At 33.5% G+C, this 27,565-nt stretch overlaps 1 protein-coding gene across 2 annotated transcripts in view; it reads left to right on the plus strand.

The window, feature by feature from the left end:
* Positions 1–27,565, plus strand: part of Stet (stem cell tumor) — a 145,385-nt gene that overhangs the window by 67,315 nt on the left and 50,505 nt on the right. For both annotated transcript variants that reach the window (XM_074246728.1, XM_074246718.1), the window contains exon 4: positions 26,378–26,490. In XM_074246728.1, coding sequence (XP_074102829.1) covers positions 26,378–26,490 — 113 coding nt within the window. The remainder of the gene's footprint in view (positions 1–26,377; positions 26,491–27,565) is intronic.

Here is a 27,565-nt window from a genome sequence, read left to right on the forward strand (position 1 = left end):
GGATGTCACCCCATTTAGGATGTACCAACGATTACTCCCGAACGAATTGATATTTCGAGACCGGGTTTTTTTTATTAGTTCAAGATTGCGATGAACTGGGTCCGTATTTCATTTCAGTACTCTAGCTCACGTATTTTTTTTTCTTTAAATTGACTTTTTAAAAAATTCACTATCACATACATGTACAGAAAACGAACTTTTTTTTCTTTTCTTTTTCTTTTTTTTATTTTCCTCACGTGAAAACGATGGCGCCACTTAATCCAGTTAAAATGAAATAAAGCAGTTCATTTTTTTTTTTTTTGGTACTTCTGTGTATAACGAGTATATACGAAATTTAATAATAATAATAAAATAAAAAAAAAAAAAAAAAAATAAAAATGTTTTTTTTTGCTAACTGTGACATACCAGACTTCCATGCTTTTTTGTATTTACAGAAACATATAGAATTCAGGAACTAAATAACGAAAAATAAATACTTATTGTTTATTTTTTTATTATTGTTGAATTATATACAGACGCTAAGCAGTACTGGCTAAACATTTAAAATACCTAGATACCGATTATTTATAACCTGCAACATCACTAGATTTTTTTTTCTCTCTAGATGGAGCCACAAGAGGATTAAGTGTCTTTATATTTAAAAAAAATAATATATTTTTTTTTTTAACTGCACACGCAAATGGCGTGAAGAATTTTTTATATTTTACTTTAATCAATTTTATTGTGAAATATGAGATTATGAGGCGTGCACTTTTGGATTTTTCAAACTTTTTTTTTTTTTTTTTTAAATACTTATTGCATTTAACCGGAGATCAAAGATGATTTGAATTTAATTAAAATTGCTATAAAATTAATAACTTTTATTATTTTTTTTAAAGGATTTTATATAAAAAAAAAAAAAATTATTAACTATACTAAGTAGATTTTTATTTTAAAAATAATAAAATATTGTAATATTAATTATTTTTATTTCCATGAATATTTTTGAAACCGAAAGTTTAATACGCCTAGATAAAATTTTAAAGTTTAATTTAATCAGATAGTCTAACAAAAAAGCTCGTAACTTTTTATCCTCTTTTATTATCGTTATAATGTTATTGTTGTTTGTAAGTTTGTTATTTTTATTATTTTTGTTGGGGTTCAGAATTGGCTGAGACAAAATTGGAAAAAACATTTTAAAAATTCCCGAGTGAATTACGATTCCCAGCGGCGGGGAGCTTGACTTTCTTGTCACGTATGGCGCGAGGCGACGAGCTTTCTCCGTCTTAGAGTACCGTCAATCCGACAGTAGAAAGTGATAAGGGTGGTGACGAGAAATAGCAAGAGCAAGAGAAAGGACTAAGACGACAAACGACCAAGAGAGATTGAGAGGAGCTTGCAAAATCGAATACAAAGCTCCGGAACTTGAATTTCCGTCCTGGCACAGGTACAAAGTAGAGGCCAGAATCCACACGAGCTGTTGCACATTCGCCAGTACCCTCAAATTCTCTTTCTCCTATTACATGATATAATATTTTGTTCCTCCTTTGGATCCATCTATCTCGCTCTTATTTATATTCCCATTACATTGCACGAAAAATAATATTTTAAATCATAAGTAGTTTGTCGAGGAGTCGAGATACCATTTAAATTTATTCCACCTTCCGTATCTTGTCACTGCTAGTCGTCTTGTACAAACAGAGCTCGCTTGCAAGTGCTTCGAGACTGCGCTGTGACCTTTCAATATATATATATATATATATATATATATATATATATATATATATATATATATATATATATATATATATATATATATATATATAAAAGTATAAGTACAGGGTTTATACTCGGGTACGGATCCTACAGCTATTGGCCCACTCAAAGTTTGCAGAAACTTCTGTTGAAGTTATAATCGAAGTCGGCGTAATAGAGTTCTTCGATAGGCGTCGATAATAACGAGCCGAGAAGAGGCCGGAGGCTGAGGCTGAGACTGAGGGAACATAGAGACTGATTCGAGTACTTGCCAAGACAATCATTACTTTTTTTTTTTTTTTTTTTTTTTTTTTTTAGCTCTTATCAATCTCATTGAACTTTTCTCGAGAGGGTGAAAACGGGGGAAACAAACGCCAAAGTGATAAAAATGAAAATTAAAGTCCGAGACACGTGGGACTCTTTATAATTTCATTACCAAATTTTAGATTTCCCATGGGTATCTAGTCCCAGGGAGTTTTTAACTTGACACCTGAGTTTATCACCTGCTGACGGGTGACTAATTATTTTCCATTTTAACTTTTTTTTGCTAATCAACGTAATTTTTAATTAAAATAAAAATAAATCTAGTTAAAATTTTATGGTGGAAAAATTTTTAATTTTTTGTGTAATAAATGAAAGATTATTGAATCAATGTTGATGAAATTTAAAAAAAAAAAAAATTTTGTTATTTGATTTAAAATAATTAAATTTTTAAAAATGATTTTTATTTTTTTTTTTTTAATGTTCTTACAACAATAAATCTCAATTTTAATTAGCAATGAAAAAATGAAATTTTAAGGACATGTAAACTAAGCGGTGGTATATTATAAATTATAAAAGATACTTTATACTAAATTCTTAACGTAGGACTGCATTGAGGTAATTGTGAATTATGAAGTACCTGTTATAATATTAATAGTAATACTAATATAAAAGAATAAAATAGCCAGGGTAATAAAAAGGAGTACCGTCATAGTCAGCCGTTTCCGTTGTTACTCAAGAGAAAAAACTCATTTCCCCGAGCCGTACCGTCTAGTCTCGCGGCTTATATATAAGTATATATAGATGTATATAAAAGCATGATATGGCCGACCTTTGCAAGTCGTGGTATTAAAAGCTCAGAGCTGAGAGGAGAGAAGAGAGAAACAGGACTTTTGTCGTGGTTCCTACAACGTTGATACCAGCTACTAGCTCGGTGGTTGCGGGGGAGTCAGCAAAACCGGCTTTTCGGCGATTCGTTCCGGCACCCGCCGTAATTTATTATCTCTCATATTCATTCTCCTTTATTATGTCCTCTTTTCTCATTCCTTTTTTCTCTTTTCTCGTTCGCGAGATTACAAATATTATCATCGTGTGTAGAGATATGGATGTATTTATCACGAGTGGGGGAGGGAGAAAGGTGTGCTCCAAATCCTGCACAGCTCTCACGCTCACGGAAATCACTAAATGTACATATCCGAAAATTTATATTCCACTACTGATTTAATCCCACGATTAAATGTCGACGATATGCCCTGGGTTTTGTGTTACTGCGAGTTTATGCCTTTACCTGCTAGACTTTATTCACATTTTTTTGGTGATGCAATAAATAAAACAGTGAAATTATAAAGATACAATTAAATTTTTAAAAATATTAATTAAAAATTTTTTTTTTTTTTTTTTTTTTTTTATAACAAACAGTTAGTTTTCTTTAATTGTTTAGTCAATACCAAAGTTACTGATGCAGCAAAAATAAATTTAAAAACATGAAACAAACTGAAAGATAAATTATTAACTTTATTTTTGCGAATAAATTTAAAACTAAATACCGAGCATTTATATTTTATTTTTACAATAAAGTAATTTCAAAGAAATAACATGATTTGCATAGAAAAAGTTTAAATTGCTGAATACTGAGTGACGGTTACCGAAAAAAAGTGTTTCCAATTTTTTGCTTTCAAACTTTTACCCCTTTTCGTTTTCTTTTTTATTTCATTTATTTCCAAGGCCGAGTTTCGGGGTAAATTTTGTGTATTGGAGTATGTCTATGGAAGATAAAAAATATAATCTAAAAGCTGTTTTGGAAGACAAAATAACTTGGAAAATGGCGTAGTCTAAGTACATGCAAATAAGCGATGAGCGACGAGTGACAGTGTGTGGAAAAACTTCAATCAAAAATTTTTATGATTATTGTCTGGGTCGTGTCAATTTTTTTTCTTCTTTATTAATTTTTTTTATGATAAAATTTCCTAATTTTTAAATTTTCTACAAAAAATATTTTATAATTTATTTCGATAGTATTTTAATAGTTAGGAAGATAATAAAAATAAATAATAATTTATTTATACCTTGACACTTTAATAGTTCGAGTGGATAATAGCGGGTATTAAGTAGAGTACATAGATATGTAAAACTAATGCGATAGACATGAAAGAGGAATTAAATAGAAGCAAGAAGATGATGAGGGCCAATGCCAGCACATATTCGTAACGGATTCGAGTGTGTATTAGTATCGTATTATATGTGCTTCCAATGTAATGGTGCAGCGTCAACGTCGACGTCGACGGGTAAAAAGACTGTGACTGAGACCAAGACTGAGAAAATGAGAAAAAAGTTAAGCTAAGACGACGAGTAAGTGACACTTGGCGTCTGTAATTCAAGGTAACTCTTTTACTCCCCTTTCTTATTTTCATTCTTGTCGCGGGTCGCGTGTATATACACATATGTATCATGTAGTTAGTGTGGAGGGGAGTCGACAAAGAAAAGTTGAGCTCTAGGCTGGCGCCGAGACTTTTTTTCAGCTATTTAAGGAAATTACACGTTTATTTTTTATTTCAATAAATTTTCAAATCAAAGGAAAATTTTCAAGAATTTTTAATTAAAAATTTTGTTAAATTTATTCTTTATCTTAAAAAAAATCTTTATTTTTTAATGTTTGAATTTAAAAAGAAAAAAATAAAATTTTCTGCACGATATAATATTCCGTAAATAGATAATAGGTCGAAGCTCGGTAATCTCTGGTTGCTCATCATCATTACCATCACTTGTCAGCTCTCGAGGTTAATTTCGCTGGTCTTTCTTCTTTCTTCTCTTCAGTTTCTCTTCTTCTGACTCACTCGCGAAAACTCCCGGTTATTTCGGGACAAGGACCCCCACGAACACCGACTTGGATCTCGATCCAGACGCACCAGAAATAAATGACAATTATTCCGAGCCATTCAAGTTTATCCGTACGCATTATATACGCTACAAGTACTTCACTGCAAGACGCCTTGCTTTCACGGCCCAATAAATTAAAAGACTTATTATTATATTATATCTCCCGGGTATTGATTTATGGATCGGCGCTATTGATATCTTAGTACGGCAAAAATAAAGCTGAGAAATTAAAAGTGTACCTCGAGTGGTTATATTTCTGCCGACGGTTAAAAATTTTTTCAATATTTCTTATTTTTAAAGTCAATATTGAATAATTTTGTTTCAATTGTTTGATGAAAAATTTATTGCCCGAGTAATTCGTAATTTGTGATCTAATTATCCGATTATTGAATAACGTAACTAAACCCTTAACCCAATATCAGTTGAGCTACTTGTGAACTTCCAAGAGCAAGTCCCTCTTCCCCTCGGCAACTGTCGGTCCGTTTAGCCCCCGGTGGCTTGCGAGACTATCAAAATTCAATGGAACGGATTTAAAGTAAATAGTTTTACAGATAACGGAAACTAGCGACCTACAGTCTAAGTCACTAAGCGACTTCTCCTGAATTTAAACTTTTCCTTAATACTAATTTTGCTTACAGTTTTTTTTTTTTTTTTTTTTTTTTTTGTAATAAACATTCAATGAAATGTATGAAAATAGTCAATGGAGTTTCTACTTCGGAATTTTTTTTTAATCATTAAATAAATTTTTTTCAAGACACAAATTTTTATTCTTCATTTAATTTATTTTTGTTAATTGAAGAATTATTTTTTTTTGCTTGAAGAAATTTTCTTTAGTGAGTAAAATTCATTTTTTTATCCAATAAAAATTTTCATCGAATTAATCTTTAAAAAAATTCAATCAAACTAACAGATATATAATTTTTTCAAAAGAAATTTCTCCACCTTCGATAAAATCTTGAATCAAAAAAATTTCAATACACAAAAAAAAATTCTATAAATTTTTTACTATCTCAAACATTCTACCAACTCTGTAATTAATTATAGCAATCCTACCCTTAGAACAAAAACAATAATCACAATTAATAATAATGATTAGTAGCTAGTTAGCGATAATGCCCAAAGTAAAGATAAGCAAATAAAAAAAAAAAAAAAAAAAAAATACAAAGTAAACTGGTATCCTGGGTATTAGCATCGCTTGAGATGGAGATTAGCCAGGCGATTATGGATCGGACAGAAGACCTAAGTAAACATTAGAGACTGATTAAAAACTTGATCATTACACTTTGCATAAGCACCTCGGTAATGTTGAAAAAATACAAATGGGGTGCGAATTAAAGAATGGGAGGAGGACAAGAACCCAGAGCTGGAGAATATGAATGGCAGATTGTGAGTGTGATTTTAGAAGAGCACTCTGGATCTGGATTATACGGGGATGAGTTTGAGTGGCAAGAGCTGGTAATTCTCTCCTCTTCTCTTTTGAAAGGTTCTTTCACTCCAGGCCACGTAGTCTATTCTGGGAGGTTTGAGCTGGGAGCTACTGGTACCTAATACTGCCATCACTATTACTCTCGTCCAAAGAACTCTCAAACTCCCAAAGATATTAATCTCCTTTCTTTGCTGATAAGGAATAGGTTAATCGTCCTCCACTGTATGCTCGAAGGGCGCACTCTACTCTCTACTCTCTACTCGAGCCCGGCTAGACACTGATGGTGCTGGTACTCGTTCTCCTATCCACACCGCGATCCCTATCTCGGGGTAAGACGTCTGCTTGCTTTTAATGGCACTGTCGTTAACAAGAACCTGCTAGTTAACAAAGGGAGAGGAAAAACTTATACGTGACTTTTAGAGGGACGTCCATTTACTCGGACGCTTTTCAATAGAATAATAATATATTATGTATAGCTCACCCGGGAGATTAAATTCACTCGGTGTCAATGCACCGGTGAAATATACTCCAGAGTTTAATGTCAAGTAAGTTTTTTTGAGCTTATATATTATATAATAATTTGCAAAATCAAGAATGCAGGTAGAAATCTTTGGGGTGGAAAATTTCTAAAAAATTATTTTTTTCTTCATTAATTTGATCAAAATTCTGTAGACAGTTTTATTACTGTTCACTTGTTAAAAAAAATTTTAATTAAAATGAATAAAGATCTTTCTGATAAAATATTAAATTTTTTAGATCTTCAAAAATTGGATTCTGAACTTTTCAATAATTTTATCGTAACGATGTGGATTAAAATTGACTACTTTTGTTACAATCATAGACCATTAAATTCCCAAAAAAAAAAAAAGGTGTCTTAAAATTTTTCTCTATCTCCAATACTTAACCCATAATCAGCATTGAAACCCCGAGATCTTGTCCCGAAATTCCTTTAAATCTTAAATTAAAATTCCTCTCGTTCCACTTACCCAAGACATTACCCGAATAAACCGCCCAAAAAATGCGTCATCGGGTGTCAATGTTTTAGGATTGATTTTTCTCAAACTCGAGGAAATTGCATCGTCTGAGAAACATCGTCAGACACATAGTCAGACGGGTTAGTTGGTATTAATAGAAAGTCAAGAGCAGAGAGAGAAAGACAAGAGATTGATCTCTCTCTCTCTTGATATTCATCCTAACAGCCACACACTCTCCAGTTCAGCACCCCAGGAGTGATATGTACACACTGGGCGCCATGTCTGTGTACTCGGAGTGTATAGTGTTGGGTGCAAATAAGTCTAGAGCCTGCAAAGTGACGAACCCACTGGTGTATTTCCAAACTCGTGTCCGACACTTTTTGTTCTTTTCTCTTTATTTTTATTTATTTCATCTGGTATCTTCCTTCCTAGCTCTCGATCGCTCTCCACTCACCGCTCTTTGTTCTTCGTCCCGTCGGCTTTTCTCCCTCAAACAATACAATACAATACAATTTTATCAAATTGTTCGCAGCAACAATTAATCACGGCAATTGCGGATAAAAAATATTTAACTTCCGGTGTTGCGCTTTTCCGGTAAAACGCCTGACGAAAACTCTCCCGCTAATTAAAATTCCACTTTCAAATGTACACACATTCACGCTTTCCCTCGGCTCTGCTCTCTCACTTTGGATATTTACAGAGTGTATAGATGTATAGATGCCAAACAGAATTAAAAAAGGAAAAAAAACGAAAACAAAAGTGTTAAGAGCAGAGAGGGAATGTATATTCAATGAATAGGTGGCTCTTTATATGTGGCACCTACATGAAACCCACAGCGACCATGTAAAATAGTGAATTAACGCGACGCAACGGGACTCGTTATTTAACCGAAAATACGAGAATGGTCTCCACACAAAATAATAATAACTATTCGATTTTTCTCTTTATTATTCTACACAAAATTTCTCCCATTAGAAAAACACACAGAGAGGGATGTCAAAAAAATTCTACTATGCGCGATCAAAAGTAATTAATAGATATATTACTTTGCTGCCAAATACTGATGCAGTCGAAAAAAAATTTTAATAATGTAAATATTTAAAAATTTTTTTAAGACCTGCATCAATAAAATTATTAAATAATAAAAAACAAAAATTAACCAAGTAGACTTTTTTTTTTTTTTTTTTTTTATTAATATATTTGCATAGCAAAGTCTATATATTATCCTGCACACTTTGAGCTTTCACCCTGCGGTAGTTCACAAACAATTCCCAATTGCTTTGTCAAAAAGTTCCGGTAAAAATGGCCGCTGATTTATTGGGTTTTGTGGCAGCCGCGGATTTATCGTCCTGCCGGACAAAAAAGTCCACCGTTGTCACGAAACCGTGCTCCTCCCCATGTATACGGTTTCTAATATAATATATATACACATATCCATATACATGGTACGTCGAGTGATGCACGCGGGTATTTTGAACCCAGTTTAGTTAATACGCGCCGAAATCCGAGGTAGTACACAGACATGCCATCCAGTTTGGGGCGGAACGACCAACACGCGAGCGTCGTTTATATTATGGCCATGGGAAACGACATTGAATTATTTTAACGCACCGCTGATGAACCCACCGCCTTTCTTTAATTATATTACATAAAACCTTCTGTTTATTTTTTTGTTCACTGTTTTTGTTTGAGCAATTATGACTATCGGTTTGTAATTTGTTGCGATGATTTATTGGTGGTAGTTTATGTCAATAGATATTCGCTGTTGAAGCGAGTGCGACATAATTTTAGTCAAGTGTCGTTAAATTGACTCCTTTATTTTGAAAAATAATAAAAGTAGTTTTTTAATATTAAAACTTTTCTAATTAATTGAATTTTACGTTTTTTTTTTTTTTTTTTTTTTTTTTTTTATTGAAATTTTAATTAAAATATTTTTGCAACAATTTTTTATGATTAAAATTAAAAATTATTATGAAAAGTACAAAAATGATTTTTTTAGTTAATTGACATCACAATTTTTATTTTTAATTTTAAACTTCTAATAAAAATAACGTGAAATTAAACAACTCGCGAAGGGTAAAAATAAAAAATTCACCAATAATAAAAATATGACTGTAAAAAAAAAATTTCACCGGAAAAATCTAACTCAAGCCCACCCATTATTTGATTACACTGCAATTTTATAATTAATAATTCATTTAATTATAATTACACATTGTATAAAACGGGCAGTTAATTAATAAATATTTATAGTTAGCATAAAGAGGAAGAGGACGGACCGGATACAATTAAGCTGAAACGGATCCGAAAGTATGTCGCGATAATGAATTGTGATTTTTAATAAATTCGAGGTAAAAATAAAAAAGGTTTTAATTACGTCAATAAAGCAAACAATGTAAAGGTACAAAGGGGCATATATTAGCTGAAATTATGCCGACAAACAAGTCAAAGAGAAATTATATTATATTTACTTTTTGCTGACAGTCATAATCCGAGGAGCGTCCTCGCTAATTTATGTCTGCAATTACGGGTATACGAGGACCGACGTTGTAAATTAATTGGAAGGACGGTGGTAAAAGTTAATTTGGTAGGTACAGAGCGTCCTCTCTTCTGTCCTGCTCCATCCCGATACCGCTCAAGCTCTTTTGCCGGAAACCGAAAAGGAGAGCTAAGGAAAATTCACCGACTCTTTAGACCTTCTTAGACTTCAGACCCTAGATTGGGATGCTGGAGATCTTAAATATACGTGTGCATATATGTATACCAGACACGTTTTACCGGTCTATATATAATATATATATATATATATATATATATATATATATATATATATATATATATATATATATATATATATATATATATATATATATATATATATATATATATATATATATATATATATATACATAAAAGGATGGACTAGATTAGAGTTGCTGGGCTGCAGTCGTTTGGCTCAGGTGGCGCAGAAACGACAAAGATGACGTGATATGAGTTCAGGAGAAACAAGATAAGAACTTAAGCAGAGGGCAGAACTTTAAAACCCAGAGAAACTTGGATATTATACTATATTGGATGGAGAACGATATTAGTACCTACATTTGCTCTTCCACCCACGTAAGCAGACACTGAGCCGAACCAAGAAGTCTAAGGAAGAATTGTTGTGCCCAAAATCTAAGTTGTGAATAAAATAAAAAAACGAGAGGGCGCAGCGAGTTTATTCCGGTGAGCCGTGCCCTTGTCCTGCGCTGGATACTCGATAAATTTATGTGGATCCATGGAGAGTGAATCACTCAGCTTCGTTACTCGGTGCCTGTTGTGTTCTGCTGGGCAAAAAAATACAAGGATTTTTTTTTTTTTTTTTTTTTTTTTAAGTTGAGGGTGTTGGTTAGGTTTTATTTTTCAAGTCGAGTGAAAGCATTCTTATCTTGTGGAATTTTATCAAAGAAAATGCGGTACAAATACAACAAACACGTCACTCTTGTGTAACTCAGTAAGGCGAACATATCCGTGCTCTCTTCAAAACTGCAACAGGTAGTTTTCCAGCTGCCAAGACTCTGGATTTGTATTATGTGCATGGAAAATTTATGCAGCTCGCAAAACTTTTAAGCTTTTTAGGTTTTATTCCGGAAATTAGAACGGAAAATATTTAAGACGAGATAATTGATTTAAAAAATTTTAATTTTATAATAAAATTATTTTTCTAAAGCTAAGAATCTATTAACAATATATTTAATTTTTGAACTTGGAAAAAATTTTCTTAAGTAAAAAAAATCCTAAAATATTTTTTAACTCAATTTTTTTTTAATGGAAAATTTATTTTTTTGATACTATTAATTACAGCAAAATTTCTTGGTTAAAGTTAACCTTTTTTCACTGCAGTAACAAATGAAATAGTCATCTGATCAAAGCTTTACATAAAAAAAAGATAAATAACCGAATGATCGAATATTGTATTTAAATCCATTAGCTCCGATAAATTAATCTGCATATTTGCCCCGAGCTCTACAAAGTGTACAGAGTATTTACACATGTCTGTGGAATATGAATGCAAAAAAAATAAAGAAGAGGATTTTGTATTCACATTCACATTCACATTTTTATGAGCGCTCGAATGCGAGTTTGCCACAAAATTGAATTTCCTATGCATGTATAAAAAGTATCAGAGAGGGTGAGAGGAGCAGTTGTAGGTGCAGGTCGAAATCCACATGAAAGAACGGTTGCGAATTTGAATGCAAGTCCCTCATAAATTTTCGTTCCTCTTTCGGTCGGTTCTAGTCCCCGCAGTCCACGGCTAACTCATTTCCTTCACTCGGCGAAAAGGTAAAAATAAGGGTTATATACGCCATCGCCGCGCCCTCTACACATTTTTTCTCTTCCAGCCAACCTTTTGCTCTTAACTTTATTTATATAATTTTTTTTCGGACTCTTTAGCAGCACAGCACAGAGGACGGGACAAACAAAAGCACGCGAGCTTACTCCAGCGGTTTGCTTCACTCGTAATTTTAATTAAAAACCGCGAGTGGGATCTCGGTCCATTTTGTTTATTATAAAATATATATATAACTATGAGTGTGTCTGTGCATTGTTTATTTAACTCCATCCGTCACTTAATTCTTCTCATTAAAATCCACTTGCAAATTGCGCTAATGTTTCCCTTTGAGCAGAATCTGTAATTTTTTTTCATTATACTTTTTGTTATTTCTTCAAAGCTCGACGACGCTTTTTACCTGCTATTATTATTATTATTATTATATTATTTATTTGAGTGAGAGTGGCTTCGTTTCTGCGCGCTATTTCTTATTATATAGGATAGGATTGCTCGGAGTGTTTTCTATTCGAATATTAATTCAACGGAGTTGACGATAAATCAAATTTCGTTTTCAAGGAACATAACTGAGTGAAGGAAAAAAATAAATAGAGATGATCAGTTTTTTTTTTTTTATAAAAAAACGAAAGAATATTTTTTCCAGTGCAGCGAGAGATAAAACAATTAGGGGGGATACTAACTTTTAGATTCTTTAATTACTTTAACGATCATCTTTAAAAACTTTCTGAAAATAATAATAATGATAATCTTAAGTTTCTACGTATTATTTATTTCAACATTTATTATTATTGTTGTTGTATTGTATTATTTTTTAATGAGAATTTGAGGGTCTTTTCAATGAATAGAGATTGTTATTGTTTCAATGATTTATCGAACACAGTAAAAAATATTGTATAAAATCAACACAATTTCTGTGTTAATTACGGTTCACACAAAATTAGTGTTAAAATCACACAAACGTTGGGTTAAAATAACTCAAAGTACTTTGTTATCCACACACTGTGTTGAATTTTAACACAAAGTTTTTGTGGACCGTATTTTTAACATAATATTTTTTACTCTGAAGCGGATTTTTTATTAGAACTAAATTGTGTAATTAATAGTTACGAATCGCTAATTCCTTCATCAGCAATAATTATTTCAATGAAACAGATAATAATTAATTTATCTAGTCAAAGTCTTTTCAAGCGGGAGCCTGAGCTGAGTAATTTGAAATAAAAGTTCGATAATAGCGGGAAATAAAACTAAAGAAGGCTAAATAAAAGAAAAGAAATCAGTAAATTTACGTAAAAGCTTCTACTTGAAGTTCTCCTCGCGATTCCATCACCTCTTACTCGATTCGCCATGAACCATGAGCCATTGGGCATTAGTAGGAGAAGAAAGCGCTCAAAACAAATTGAGTGATAGTAGAAGAGAGCAATTCGCGTAATTAACTTCATTATCCACGACACGAACTGCTTGCAAGAAAGGTTCGCTCGGGTTAAACGTCTTGCCCTACTACGGCTACTCTGAGCCAAATAAAAAAGGGTAATAAGAGGGAAATAAAAATAAAATAAAATAAAATAAAGTTAAGTAAACCGAACTATATACACTTACACTTACACTGTACACTAAGGAGCTGGAGAAAATAAGAGTCTGATAATTCTCAATTCTCAATTCTCCGTTCTCCGGCTCGCCTCCACTTGCGGTACATAGAGAATAATATAACCAGCGAATAACGCAATACTGCTATGTATATGTACATGCGGATCCTCAAGCTTGAAGCTGTGTCGAACTCCTCCCTCGCCGAGCTCATCCATCCAAATGATCAATATCCGCTTATGGACAAGAGCATCCTTCCATTCAGAGTCAGGAGGTCAATCAATTTGCCGCTCCCTTTTTTATTCAAATTGCATCGAATATCTTCTTCTTTTTCATCTCCTGCTCCTTCTTCATCATCTTCACGTAGCGCTACTTTCTTTTCTGCGTTATATACTCTTTCGGTTGTCCATTTTCCGAACATTTATTATCCCTATCCTTTTTATATACTTTGCAAAGTTAAATCTTTAACTCCAGTTTATAAAAAATTTATCGAATTTTTTTTACGAAAAAGATTTTTAGAAATCTCATAAAAAAATTTATCGTTTGTTAATAAATGAATTTTTTTACAAAAAATTTATAAATTTATTATACCATAAAAGTATAAATATTTTTTTTTCATCTCAACAATAAATAAATATTAAATCATATGGTTCAAAAATCATGTATTCACTGTTAATAAATCCAATTAAATATTAAAAAATATTCCAACGAGTGTATTATTAATAATAAATTTTTTTTCTGTTCCAGGTGAGTGAATTTTTTACAACAACTCGCTTTACTAATTTAGATGGTGAGAAATATTTTAATTTTCATAAAACCCAATAAAAATATTTTTTCATAAATAATTATTACATTTTTCTATTAAATTGAAATTTAAAAAAATTTTTAAAAATGTCTCAATTTCCCCAGACGATAAAATGCATTTAAAATTCCCGACACTTAACTCTCGCTAATTTAACAGTAATTTAGCCACCGTGGAATTCCCTTAATAAACTCTTTTCTTCTCAACTATTCTGATAGCGGACTTTTTTTCCAATTCTTCTTCTTATCTCAGTCGATAATCGGTGGCCGGTGACGAATAAGCGGCGATCAGTGCGAACGTTTTTCTTCGGAATCTCTTGGCCCTTTTTCACCTGTAGGTTAAATAAATTGAGCCGTAATCAAGGCCGCGAAGAAAGAGAATAAGAAAAGCTGAGGATAAAAAAAGAAGCTTTGAGACGAGACCGGTCTATGGATACAAGATATATAATATAAGGAGGAAGATAATCAGTAGAACAAGAAGTCGAGTTATTGAACCGCGTTGAGGAACCGCACTCGAGCAAAGTTTTAAGCGAGCGTTCAGAAGGAACCGGCAACTAGCAGATTACACTGGAGCAACTCAACCCTCGGTAGTTTTTGCTGACTTTACAAATGATTGATTCTCGGCGGGCTCATTGGCCGCCTATAATTTAACCCCGAGCCGACTAGAGGACCACCTTAGCCGCGGTGTCCTCTTTGCCCAATATACTGACCGACGCCTTACGCCTTCTGGCCTCGCATTTCTATTTTTTCTTGAACCAAGACCAAACGAGACATAACTGTCATCGTTTCGTCTTAACAATTTATCTCAATTTTCGGCTTGTAAATTAACCATAGACCACCTGTGCACCTGTTTTATCTTTCCTCTCTTTCTTCAATATTCCGGCAGGCACACTACTGTTATGAGTTACAACTTATAATTCATATCCACTTAAATCTCCGAGAGTAATTTATATAATAATCATCACGACAAAAGATACTCTCAAGAACAAAGTACTGAATAAACACGCTCTGGTTCATTTTAATGAAACGTTAATAATTAACATTTTTTAATTACCTACTCTACACAGTTGTGTTGGAATTTTTTTTTATTGTCTGAATTTAATTAAATTCATTCATTTTAGATGTTACATATATTATATACTTGAAAAAAATTATATTACTGGAATCAAAAAAAATTTTTGGTTGAAGATTTTTTTCTTTCAAATGAAATTCATACAAAAGAAATTTTTTTTCTACTTTGAAACTTTCCATAAAATATTTTTCAAGTCTCTTAAGAATTTTTAGACTTTTAAAATAGACTAAAAATTTTTTTTGACAGACTTTTGAATAAAATTCTTTAACTAAAAATTTTTCCTCAAGAATTGAATTAATTTTTTTTATCAACTAAAAATTTATTATTTATTTTTAATCAGCTTATACATATAATTTCGAAATATTACATTAATTTTAAATTTAATATAATAGAATATTAAGCGGATGTAAACTATTCGTCATTTCAATTAGCTATTGATAAATATTTGTCGATGAAATTGATGGAAAGTACAACTAGTGTGTACTTGGGTGTATAAATTAATACACTGTATTATAGAACGCTTTACGCTTTGGGTGTGTGTAGCGAGTACTAACTACATTAAATCAGATTTGGCGCGGTGTAATTGCACTTGCTGATGAAATTTAGCCGCATTGGTTGGGTCCTCTTCTCTGTATACACTGAAATATTCGCCGGAAGTGGAGAGGAGGCGCATCCTAGGATTAGCATAACAGAACGAGGGTTACTGTACCGTGTCTTTTAAGAGGGAGCGCTCGTTCGAGGAGGAGAATATTATATTATATTATATTATATTATATTATATTATATTATATTATATTATATTATATTATAGGAGTGCTTTGATATAATTTTCCTGGGTCTTGAGACGCGACGGATCTCCAATAAATCTGTCGCTTAATGAAACTGGACTCGCGTAAATTACTATGAATTCAGCGGCGTCATTAATTTCTTCTTGTCCCAGCTGTCATTTGATTTCCAGAGACGGCGCTACGTAAAGTAATTAGCATCACGGAAAGGAACTAGTTACTCCTTGCTCTGTAGATTATTTTATATTTCCTTTTAATTCTGGTTCTGGGTCTGGCCTCTCTCTTGCATACTTAATGCTGTTTGCTGGTAGTCATCTGCTGTGTATTATATATTGTATATTGTACACCTCTCGACTCCAGACTGGAGAGGAAGAGAAAATTACGATGGGAGCGTACTTATCATTTACGCCTGCCTTACCAAACAACTAAACCCGAGAGATTTTATCTCGAGATGACGCCTTCTTAATGCGTGACCGGGGTCAATATGACACCGTTATACCTCTACGGAAGAGTAACTACCGTGGAAAAATTCCTCCCTGCTAATACGCATACCGGAGCAGATAATAAATCTCACAAACTAACATCATCGTGCTGTTATTCCATTTTGTATCAATATGGAGTCTTAATTGCTCCATTTAGTCGCTCACATTTTTTAGATTTCTTCAATTATATCATTCGTTTTATCAGAAGATAATTTTTCATGCTTTAAATTTATAATAAAAAATTATTTATTTATTTTATAATTTTAACATTTGAAAAAATTTTTTCTATAATAATAATAATAAATAATTATCTTATAAATTTTTGGATTTATGATCTCAATACTTTTGTTAACGCACAAGGATTGATAACCTTACACACCCAGGGCTGAATCTCTCCTCGGCGGTCTTTTTAGGAGCGAGCCAATTAGTCGACTCCACGCGACAACTTGCCGTCGGCGACTTATCTCACCCCATCGCATTTTAATCGGATTATCTTGAGGAACTCATCCGAGCAGTGAACACCCTGACACATCGCTCAGTACAAAGACCAAAGTCTTTTATAGAGAACCACTTGCCTCTTAATAATTTCTCGAGATCCCAACCTAACTCTCAAGACTAAAGGACTAAAGGACTAAAGGACTAAAGAACCAAAGGACTCTTTCTTTTCTCTAACTAAAGTTAATGCAATTGAATTCCAGCCAAGAGGTTAATCTAGACCCGTAACTACCACATATGTGTTTTATATGCACATAGAATAAAATTATCTTGAAAAATTACTGTTAAATTGATAAATAATATTGATATAGTCAAAAATAATACTACAGTAAAAATTGATGGAATTTTTTTTTTTTTTTTTTGGATTGGATGGTGAATAATTATTACAAGAATTATAATTAAGTCAGAAATTGCGGAGCATCTCACAAATTCAGTACTTTTCACGTTAATTTAAAATTTCTTTCGGTGTATGTGTTGTTTTGTGAATAGTGAATGGTGAATGTAGACGGTATATACATTGTGAGGTAACTACGACTATGACTCACTCCAGCATCCGTAGTTTATTCTACAAATTTGCGGACGTCAATCGTTGTCCCGGATTATTTGAGCACGCGAATCCATGCATGATATAAATCGCGGGTTGATTTATTCGAACGTGGATCGTGGAAGCGGCGGGTTCTACACAGCGCTAAATAAATTATAAGCGTGGTAGTAAGTGTACACGAGATTTAGCCTCACAAACCGCAAGCTTTTCACGGCTACACATACAACACACAAGATTCATGAATTCGGGCTGGTGTGTGCTCGAGTATAAACCCTTTGACGGGCTACGAGTGTGTAGGGAAGGAAAGAAGGAGGAAAATAGAAGTAGTTTGGGAGCTGAGGGAATTATATCAAAGTTTTGTAGGAATCCGGAAAGGACAAAGGCGTTCAGCTGGTGCTTCTGCTTCTGCCAGTTAAGAGGAGCTGAGACCCGCGAGAGGAAGAGAGGAGGCCAAAATCGGTATGGGAGCAAGTTTTAACTGGCAAAATGGAAGAAGAAGAAGATCCTGGATTTTCTTTACCGAAAGAATGGTGAGAGAGAAAAGAAGAGAGATATAATAATTTCCTGGGACAATGGCAGACGGATCGTAATCTCTGTTCGAATAGGTTGGTATACGCCGTGCAGTGCGCTAAAAAGAATGAGATGGCCCTGGGTCCTGGGTGGTGGGTGGTGAAATAAAAATGAAAGGATCTAAAAAGACATTTTATATTCACGTTCTCACAGGGAACAAAAAAGGTTGAAATAATAAAATCGAGTGGGAGTTAAAAGTCGGATTCTTTTAACCGGTACTCTTTATCGGCTAAAATTTCATTTCAGTCGCTACTTCTATTTTCACGACTTTTGCTTGTATAAATCTTCAGATTTTTTTTTTTTTTAATAAATTCATATATTTACTTCACTTTTAATTTAAACATGAAACCTTTGGATTGTAATATAGAGATTTAAAATTTTAATTACTACACTTTTTGTATTAAATTTTTCATTATTATTCAATAGACGTTAATTTTTATTTCCCTTGTGGAATTTTGCCGAATAAATAAAAATATAGATAATTTTTCCAAAAATAAAAAAAATTTGACAATTTAGGATAGATCCAACTTTAATATCAAATAACTTTTGAAATAGTAAATTTATCAAAAAATTATAAGAGACCTTTTTTGTAGAACGTTCAATCTCCTATAAAAACCATATATCACACTTTCTAGAAAGTTGCTTTTATATCAAAAACCTCAGCATTAAATTGCAATATCTATCAGACCCAACTCAAACAAATATCCCAACAAAGAAAAGCTCGATTAAAAGTTAGTAAAATAAACAAATCTTCAGATTAAAAATAAATATCCACAATCTTTAGATTGCCCGATTGGTTGTTGAGTAAAAAAGTAATAACAGTCTTTACCGAGCCAACAAAACCAAAAACGAATGTAAGAAACAAAAGAATGAAGAATAATAAAAATCAATCGCCATCCGCAGTGCAATATCTGAGGTCAGTGTATACGTAAGGTCAACAATATTCTCCTCGGATAAAGTGTATAGACCTGAAGTTATACTCCGGCTAAGAAAGAGGGCGAGGGGGAGTAAGCTAAACTTGGAGGAGGAAAGGGGTATAGAGGCAACCCACGATCGATTGTACACGTGTATCCATTACGAGACGTTGTAAGTGTACCTCTAGCCTTTGAGCTTCCAGCTTCCAGCTTCCAGCTTGGCTATTCTCTCTGTACCATGGATGTGGATATATGTAATGCCCCTGCTCTCGTCTCAAGCTCGGGCATGAAGAAGGCTAGGTCGTCTGTATACATACCAAATACTGAAACTCCATACTCCACACTTATAACTGTGCAGCAGTCACCAGATGTGGACAACCAGGTACACTATGCTATACTGTACTATGTACTAAACTATAGGAACTACAGAGGGGTGTGCAGTTCGCCGCAAAACGTCTGCTCGACTTTACTTCAGTTGAGAAAACTCAGAAGAGACTTTGATGCCTCTCTATATCTGTAGATGTTTACCTTATTCTTGTGTCTTATACTCCACTTTAAGCTTTTGCTCTTTTCTATTATTATTATCATTATTGTTATTATTAGTATTATTATTATTATTATTATTGCTATACATTACTGCACTCCGCCCAGCTCGGGTCATATCTATCTGCAGATACATAGTGGGTACATAGGAATAGATACATAAACTTCGAGTGCCTTGGGAGAGGTCTTGAGGTTGGTGTTCTGTTGTGTGGAAACCGGCTTGTTACGCGGCACATGAGATCGCTACAACATGAGACATTACCGGAATTGCTTTTATTTCGGGAGGATAAAGGAAGAACAAATGGAGAAAAAAACAGGCGAGCTTTTTTTCTGTTTGCTAAATTGTTAACGGGTCAGACCAAAGACTCGTATCGAGTACATGTAATAGAAAAATGGCCTTTTATTGGACTTGGTAATTCGTTTTATCAATTGTGCAGTCGCTTTGAATCTATCCACATGAAGAGAAGAGATAGTTACTTTTTTTTTATGGAGAAGAACGTATCATTTATTACTATGTTACATTCTAAAAAAAAAAAGCTACTAACATAAATTATTAATTTTTAAACAAGTAATCATAGTTTGGGAATAAAAAGATGAATAAATTTTTTTTATTATTTAATTAAAGCTAAATAGGTTAATTGAATAATTTTTAATTAATTTAGTTATTTTTCGTTAGAATTTTAAAAAATATTTTATAAATTAATATTTTACAGTTATTTTATAGCTTATTAATTCATAATTATGAAATTTAAATAAAAGTAATATTCTATACATGATTTTAATTTTTATTTATTATCGTAATATTTATTCTTCAATTAATTACAATGTAATTTTCGCAAAAAAATATTAATGAATTCTATTCAAAGTAATACAATATTAAAATTAAAATTTTTCTCTCCATCTCCTTAAATCTATACATGCGAATAAATAGGTAGGTTTTTAATTGAATTTTAAACCGTTTATAAAAATATATTAAATAACCATTTAGTTAAACGCCCGGGCATTATATAGTGAACTTTTTTCTGATCGGATTCGTTGTAATCCGCGTTAATATTCCAGAGCAATTTAATATTTATATTAATCTGGCTTTTGAATATTTAGCAACGGGTTTTTATTCAATTACGCCCCCGACTTTTTCCCCGATTAATTTTTGTAATTAAAATTTTATCGATTGCATTCTGTGGAGAAGACCGCGTTGGAAGAAAAAAAAAATACAAACGGGTATTAATTTTATTTTAATAAAAGAGAAATTTAGGAAGGGAATTAAATTTAATTGGAGCAATAAACAATTGATAATTAGGCTAGTGCCTATTCTTACTAAGAAAAAATGCCGGAATTTATTTTAATTCTCCGCCTAATTACGCCTTACACCGACTTACCGGTAACCGCGGGACTTTTAACTTTTTGGTCTGTTAACTGTATCATAACCGACGATCTCGACGCGCATTCAGAATTAAGAATTAAGACTCTTCCGGTTTTTATTTTTTTATTGTTACAGCATGACCAAATCTCACGCACTGAGTACTGAGTTCATTTTTATTATTTTTAATTTTTAACATACAGCTTCTATTCTATCGTCTGACTGATTCTGTTTTGCAGAAGATTAAATACCCCGGGTTTTATATTCAATTTCACATAATACATACAGTAATGTTGGATGTTTATTATATATATATATATATATGTATATCCTACAATGGCTCTCCATTTTCGAACACACTCAATGATTCGTTCGCGGTTTACTGCGTTGAACCTCCGACCGCCAGTCAATTGATATTAATTCCCGATTGGCAATTAAACGGCCCACCGTCCTCCAGAGTAGACTAACATCCAAAATTTTGGTACCAAGAGAATAACAATTGTTGCTTGTGCTTGTACAAACAATGACACCACTTTGCATGTATTTAAAACCTATTTATTTACGCAAACATTCCGATTCATTTTGTTCTCGATATTTAAATTTAAATTTAACACAATTTAAAAATTTATTTTAAGAAGTTAAAAATTACGTTACTTTTTTTTATTAAAAATATCAAATAGTGTACAGGAAATTTTATAACTCAGTAAGCTTTGAATTTTAATTATTTATTTTTTATTAACTTTAAAGTTCTAGATATCTAAATTTACTACAAAAATTTATTTTTTATTGAAAAATTAAATTTTTCTATTGATGAAAAATTTACCAACTCAAATTTGACCATATTTGCAAATAAAAAAAAAACAATTAATTTTTTTTTTTTTTTTTTTTTTTTTTTTTTTTTATTTACTCAGTTTAAGCAAATAAATTTTTTTTATCCAGAAAATTTTCAATAAAATGTTTTGGAGTGTAACTTTAGCGTGTTTTACGAGGAGAGTCAATGACACTAAAAAAGTTGGCCAAACAAATGACTATCCGTGAGTTAATTAGCGAGCAATTACGAGGCAGAAAATTCCTAAAAGTGGTAAGTTACCGATGAGAATCATTAACTTCCATCCACATTTCAGCTCCCTCTGTTATGTTGTCACTTATCTTTGACCTGGAATCAGCCATTACCATTGCCATTGAACTCTTAATCTGAGGATCTGGTATCAGATAGTCCACGAAATTAGTCGTCGTTAATGGCGACAAAAAGTACACACCGAATATAAATAAAAGCTAAAAATCAACAAACGAGACGAGCGGTGCAGGTGAAAAATCTCGATATATGTTTCTACCAATACTCATCGATGTCGCACTTCAGGACAAACAGCACGGACTCAATACACCGGAATGCCACTGGATAAACATTGTGTCCCGGTGAGTGGAATTAAATTCGATTAGGCGAGAATGCCGATCATCGACTGGAGTATATCGTATACGAGGAAACCGCCGCACTCTGTTCTCGGTGTACAGCGAATTTTCCGGGCGATGGGGCCGTACAGCCATTAGCCGTTCTCCGAGAATTCGACCGCATCAGCATTTAACCGCTACTCTATCCATACCAGCACCAACACACGCGACACACATTGGCTACCACTAATACTGATACTCTGCTGAACTAAAAGCATACATGTGTGTACAGAATACATTCAGAGATGGCTAAGGACTGAGTCTCTCCATTTGCTAATCCGACCTAATGGCATGGAATGAATTACGCTTCTCATTTTAACGACCAGGACACCTATTTTTTAAATCTTAATCGTAATGCTCAGTATGAATATCCGCAGTAAGGATGGATTAAAAAATTAAAATTGAAATTTTTCAATTATTTGAATTGAGAAAAAAATTCTCTTTGACTCTTTTTTTGTTCTTTTTTAATTGGCTTAAATTAATTTGAGAAATTAGAGAATTTTATCGAGAGCATAAAAACTATTTTGGAAAAAAATTACTTACATTTATAAAAAAAAAATTATGGTGGGTTTCATTGAAAAAAGCTGAGGTGTTTTCTTTTGGATAGAGAAAAGGATTAGTATTAAATTTTAAAAAGAACAAAAAGCTGCTTTGGAATTACTTACGAATAAAAGCTGATCAAAAAATTGCAAATTAAAAATTTTATTTCTGCAGAAATTATTGGTTTGACATTTTCAGTGTCCGCAGATGAAATGTAGAGCTTAAAAAAAGCTGCAATCCCGCTTTATTCAATCCTCGTCCGACCAATATTTCATGAATTTTCAAAAATGCAATTCTACCCTTAATTTAAAAAAAAAAAAAAAGTAAAATTAGCTGAAAAATAATCAAATTGTTTTGAAATTTTATCAGAATATTCCTAATTTGAATCTTGATAGGAATTTTTAAATAAAAAATTTGATCGCTTGAATTTGAGGAATAAAAATTTATAAAATCAAAACAAAAAAATTGTTCAAGATTTTTATAAACGAGTTTCAAGACAAAAAATTCTTGAATCAAGCTAACAAGTTCTCTTGAATAAAATTTTATCCGATCAAAAATATTTTCCTCGAATCAATTTTTTTTTTCAACAAATAAAAATCTCGGAGTCAAAAAGTGAAAAATAAAAGCAAGGAGCAGGAGAAGAAGCGCATATACAAAAAAGGGATAAACGTGAATCGCGTGATGCTCATCAGAGTGAAGTGCAGCGGTCTATTCTCGGCGGGATGTAAATGCTCGGATACATCCCATCAGGGTTTGTCGGCGTATGACCAGTCGTATGTAAATCGTCCGAGCATATATGCACAATCCACATATTCATATTACGGACAATGTACATGTACATATATATGATAGATATTTTGCAGATATTCACGTCACACGCGTATCGCTCTTATATTTGCCAGCACAGCCGTGGATGCGCGAGCCTCACCGAAATGCGTTGTTCGTGCGCTAAATATTCGTAAGAGCCTCTACTATAGAGTACGTAAGCTTACTGAGCGGAAGCTCCTGCGAAGAGGAAGAGATTGTAATCCACGAGTTATCCCGCGCGAAAAAATCGAACAATTGTACAAATATCCGAACGTTGTACATGTATTGGTATATATGTATGCATAATATTATATTATATTACATTTCAATACATACCACCATCACCGCTGATTCCTTCTCTCTCGCAGAGTAGCATGTAAATTTTTTTTCTCATTTTCAATAGCCACGTTTTGGCTCCTCGGCGCCTATCGTATTTAAAATCGCTTATTCTGGTGAGATGTGTGCGAATATGTGGATAAAAAGCTTCGGCTTTGTTCAATTTTACCCTCGATTACTTTCGGATAATACGTCTCGAGTTCGGGTTTTTAATATTGTACATCAAATATATATATTTTGAATTTTTCACTCAAGCTTAATGTATCGCTGGTTCGAAGCTACTTTGTGGATTGTCAAAAAAAAAAAAAAAAAAAATCTCTAAGGGATTTTTCACACTTATAACAAAAAAACCAGGTCAAAAAATTATAGTCACTGTGTTTTGAAATAAGACAGCTGTTCTGTGGATTGCAAAAAAAAACTTTAGCATCAACCCGAAACTTGTAATTTTGGCTAATTTTTTTCTTTAACAAAATTACAATATTATGCAAATAAAAAAGAAAGTTTGTACAATATTTTAGACGTATAACTGTCCTATAAGGGATAAACAGTTTGAAAAATTTTCGAGTAGAGCCCCATTCGGAGCGAGTGAGTTAAACCCTGAGAGATTTAAGCTAAACCAAATCAGTGTCCCTCACCCCAGGTTTATAATACTCACAGATGCTCATATCGATCCGAGCAGAGGGAATAAGAGAGCCAACGCGGAGGAATGAATAAGGTTAGAGGACACGGAGCTGCGGCAGCCATACGAGAACCCTCTGCAGACTCGTAAAATCCACCAGTCCAAGATTTACTCCCGGATCGGTCGCTTCATTGACAATAAACCCGGAGAGCGCGACAAAAGAGACTATTTTCCTGCTTCTATCCCAAAAACTCTTTCGGCGCTTGCGAGAGAGAGGCCGCCCGGGCGACATCTATGGCCGCGGACCCGAACAAATAATTCGTACCATTCCCATTCTCATCAATAAGGGGAAATGCGTGGCCATTTCATTCCTTTTCCTCTTGCTTTCTTTGCTGCTACTTTAAACGTTTAACGAGGAGTGCAAATATCTGTACGGTACACCGGAGCCGTACGGAACGGAAAAAGGCAGTAAAAGCTCGATAACGCTCCTTTAAGAAACGAATACGAAGGGAAATTAAATTTCTCTCTCTCTCTCTTTCAGTGAAGAAATTCTCTAAGGTTTGTATTTAAGGGAAGGAAACTCGATCTTACATGTTAGCAGTGCACTCGCGTCTGTTCTCTCCTCTAGACCTAATAGAGATACTTTTTCGGCCCCTGATGCGACGATGTAGTTGATAGTTGAAGCTTGAAGCTTCTTTTTGGCAATCAAACGAGCAAGAACCTACGGCAAAGGCACGCTCCCGCAAACCAGAAGCAGACTCGAGGTAGGTTGCGTATTTCTGCACTATGGTAGGTCGAGAGAGTGGGGGCAGAGAGTATACCTTGTGCCTTACAGACTGTGTTTACTGTGTACAGTATACTTAACTTAACTGCCTTAACTGAACAAAGGGGAACGGGGAATAGAGGTACTCTTTACTCTGCTGCAAAACCGCAACCCGAAAGTTGCCTTGAACAAGAAGGCCGCTGAGAAAAGACCGATAAGGAATACGCAACAGAGAACCCAAACCATCTAATACTACATGGTATAACATTATGTCTACACGCCGACTGGATGTATGTGTGTGTACAAAGATATGAAGCTGGTGTAGGGCACAAGGTACGTACATATCTTATTCCGGCATGTATGCCTTATTCACCCCCTCGGTTCCAGGTTCTCGGCTCCGGCTCTACCCACCGACGAGCGTTCTGGTACATTTGCCTAACCACGTTACCGAGACCCGATTCTAACTTGCTTTACGATCCGTGCTATTTTATACCGTTCAACTATGTGCATTTGTCTTTCGCAATAACGTGACCAAATTATTTATTACTTGTGTTTTTGTATTCTTGGGGGTTTTATTGATTCATTTTGGTGGAGGGTAGGTAATTGTATAGTGAACAAAGGTTTTTGGGAAGACTTGAAGAGTTTTGGAGCAAGGAAAAAAACCAAGTCTAACATTGAGAATTTTTTTTTTTTTTTTTTTTAGTTACCAATAAAGTAATTAAAAATATTTATTTAATTAATTCTTGATTTGAAAAAATTAAAATCTGAAAAAACAATTTATTTTCGAAAAATTAAATCACTTATTTTACATTCCATTTTTCATAAAATTACCTCACAGCCAAAAAATTAAAAATTTTGAATTTTTTCTCGGACAAAATATTCATTCTAAAAATAAAAATTGACTTCAATACTCCAACCAAAGATTGAAGATCCAATAACATAAATATAGCGTCTCCATATCGTCTATTTGTATCTGACCATTCCAATTTAAACTTCTACAGTAATAAACTTTGGACAATATCAAAAAAGCTCACTATCTCAATATAAGTTTCGTCTCAATAAAGTCCAAGATTAAAGATACCATATCATCTAACCCCGGAATTTAATTTTACAGATGAGTGGAAAAAGAACACGAAGTTTCAAGTGTGCAGTTCACCATCGTGACAGAGAAGTGAGCTCCGAAAATGACTTTCATCTGCTGATCCACGAGCCCCCGCTTTTTCACAGGTGAGTGATTTTAATTTAATTTAATAACTACCAAACTGCACAAACAAGATAACACCTTTGGACAATTTAAAGTACGTATATGCACATATACATCCTACTATTGAAAATATTATGACCCGAGATATTCAAAGCAGGTAACACATGAACGAGCACACTCCTTTTATTCCTCAGAATATGTATAGTATCACTTTAAACATTCCCTCAGGGCAGACTTTTCTTCCCCGGCTTCTTCCATTTCTCGAGACTTTTCCGTTTTCTTTTCCCCCGTGTCCCTTGGAGTGGAAAAAGCTGGGCAGTGACAACCCCCACGCGCGTCGCCATAAACGCGAGTGTATAAACAGAAACAGAAACAGAGCCACGGTAGTGCCTCGCGCCAAGGACGCTCCAGGAATATAGAGGGCAGGGAATGCAAATTACTTGAAAGTAACTTGAGGAAATTCGACTGTTGTCGTCGTTTCTTGTACTGGAGTCTACTAACCATCACACGGTTCCAGCATCCAAAGTAACTCGCCCCTTCTATCTCCTTCTCTATCTCTCTTCCACTCGAGGCTCAGGCTCTGTATTATTGCGCAGTCTGGATGGGATGTATGTAGTTCACTTTGACACTGTTGGTGAATAGCAGACCAGACAGAGAAAGATTAAATCGACAACATACATCTCGTGACGTCTCTCTCGCGTATTAGACACAACATGGCTGTGCACTTTCCCGGACAGCCGTGACGACACTTAGCCATAATGTGTCCCCGAGGAAAAGATTAACAAGAGGAAAAAACTTAAAACTCTACGCTCTGTATTCTATACTCTACAATATAAATTTATCATTTAATTCCCATCGCTCAATTGATCTTTTTAATGATCACCCGAAGTATCCTTTTTTATTACGCACTACATGCTAAGTGCTGACTTTAATAGCTAGAGTGTAAATCTACTTTAGAGCCTGAAAGGTATACTAATTTTTTTTTTTTTTTTTTTTTTTTTTTTTTTTTGTGGGACTAGTTACATCTTGGTAAGGTAATTTGATTTCATTTAATTTGAAATTTTATGTGTTTTTTTTGGAAAGTTTTACTTTTTGTAA

This window comes from Cotesia typhae, unplaced genomic scaffold (assembly GCF_013202065.1).
Source record: "Cotesia typhae breed Kobodo isofemale line unplaced genomic scaffold, CoteBio_Ctyphae contig_119, whole genome shotgun sequence".
NCBI lineage: Eukaryota > Metazoa > Arthropoda > Insecta > Hymenoptera > Braconidae > Cotesia > Cotesia typhae.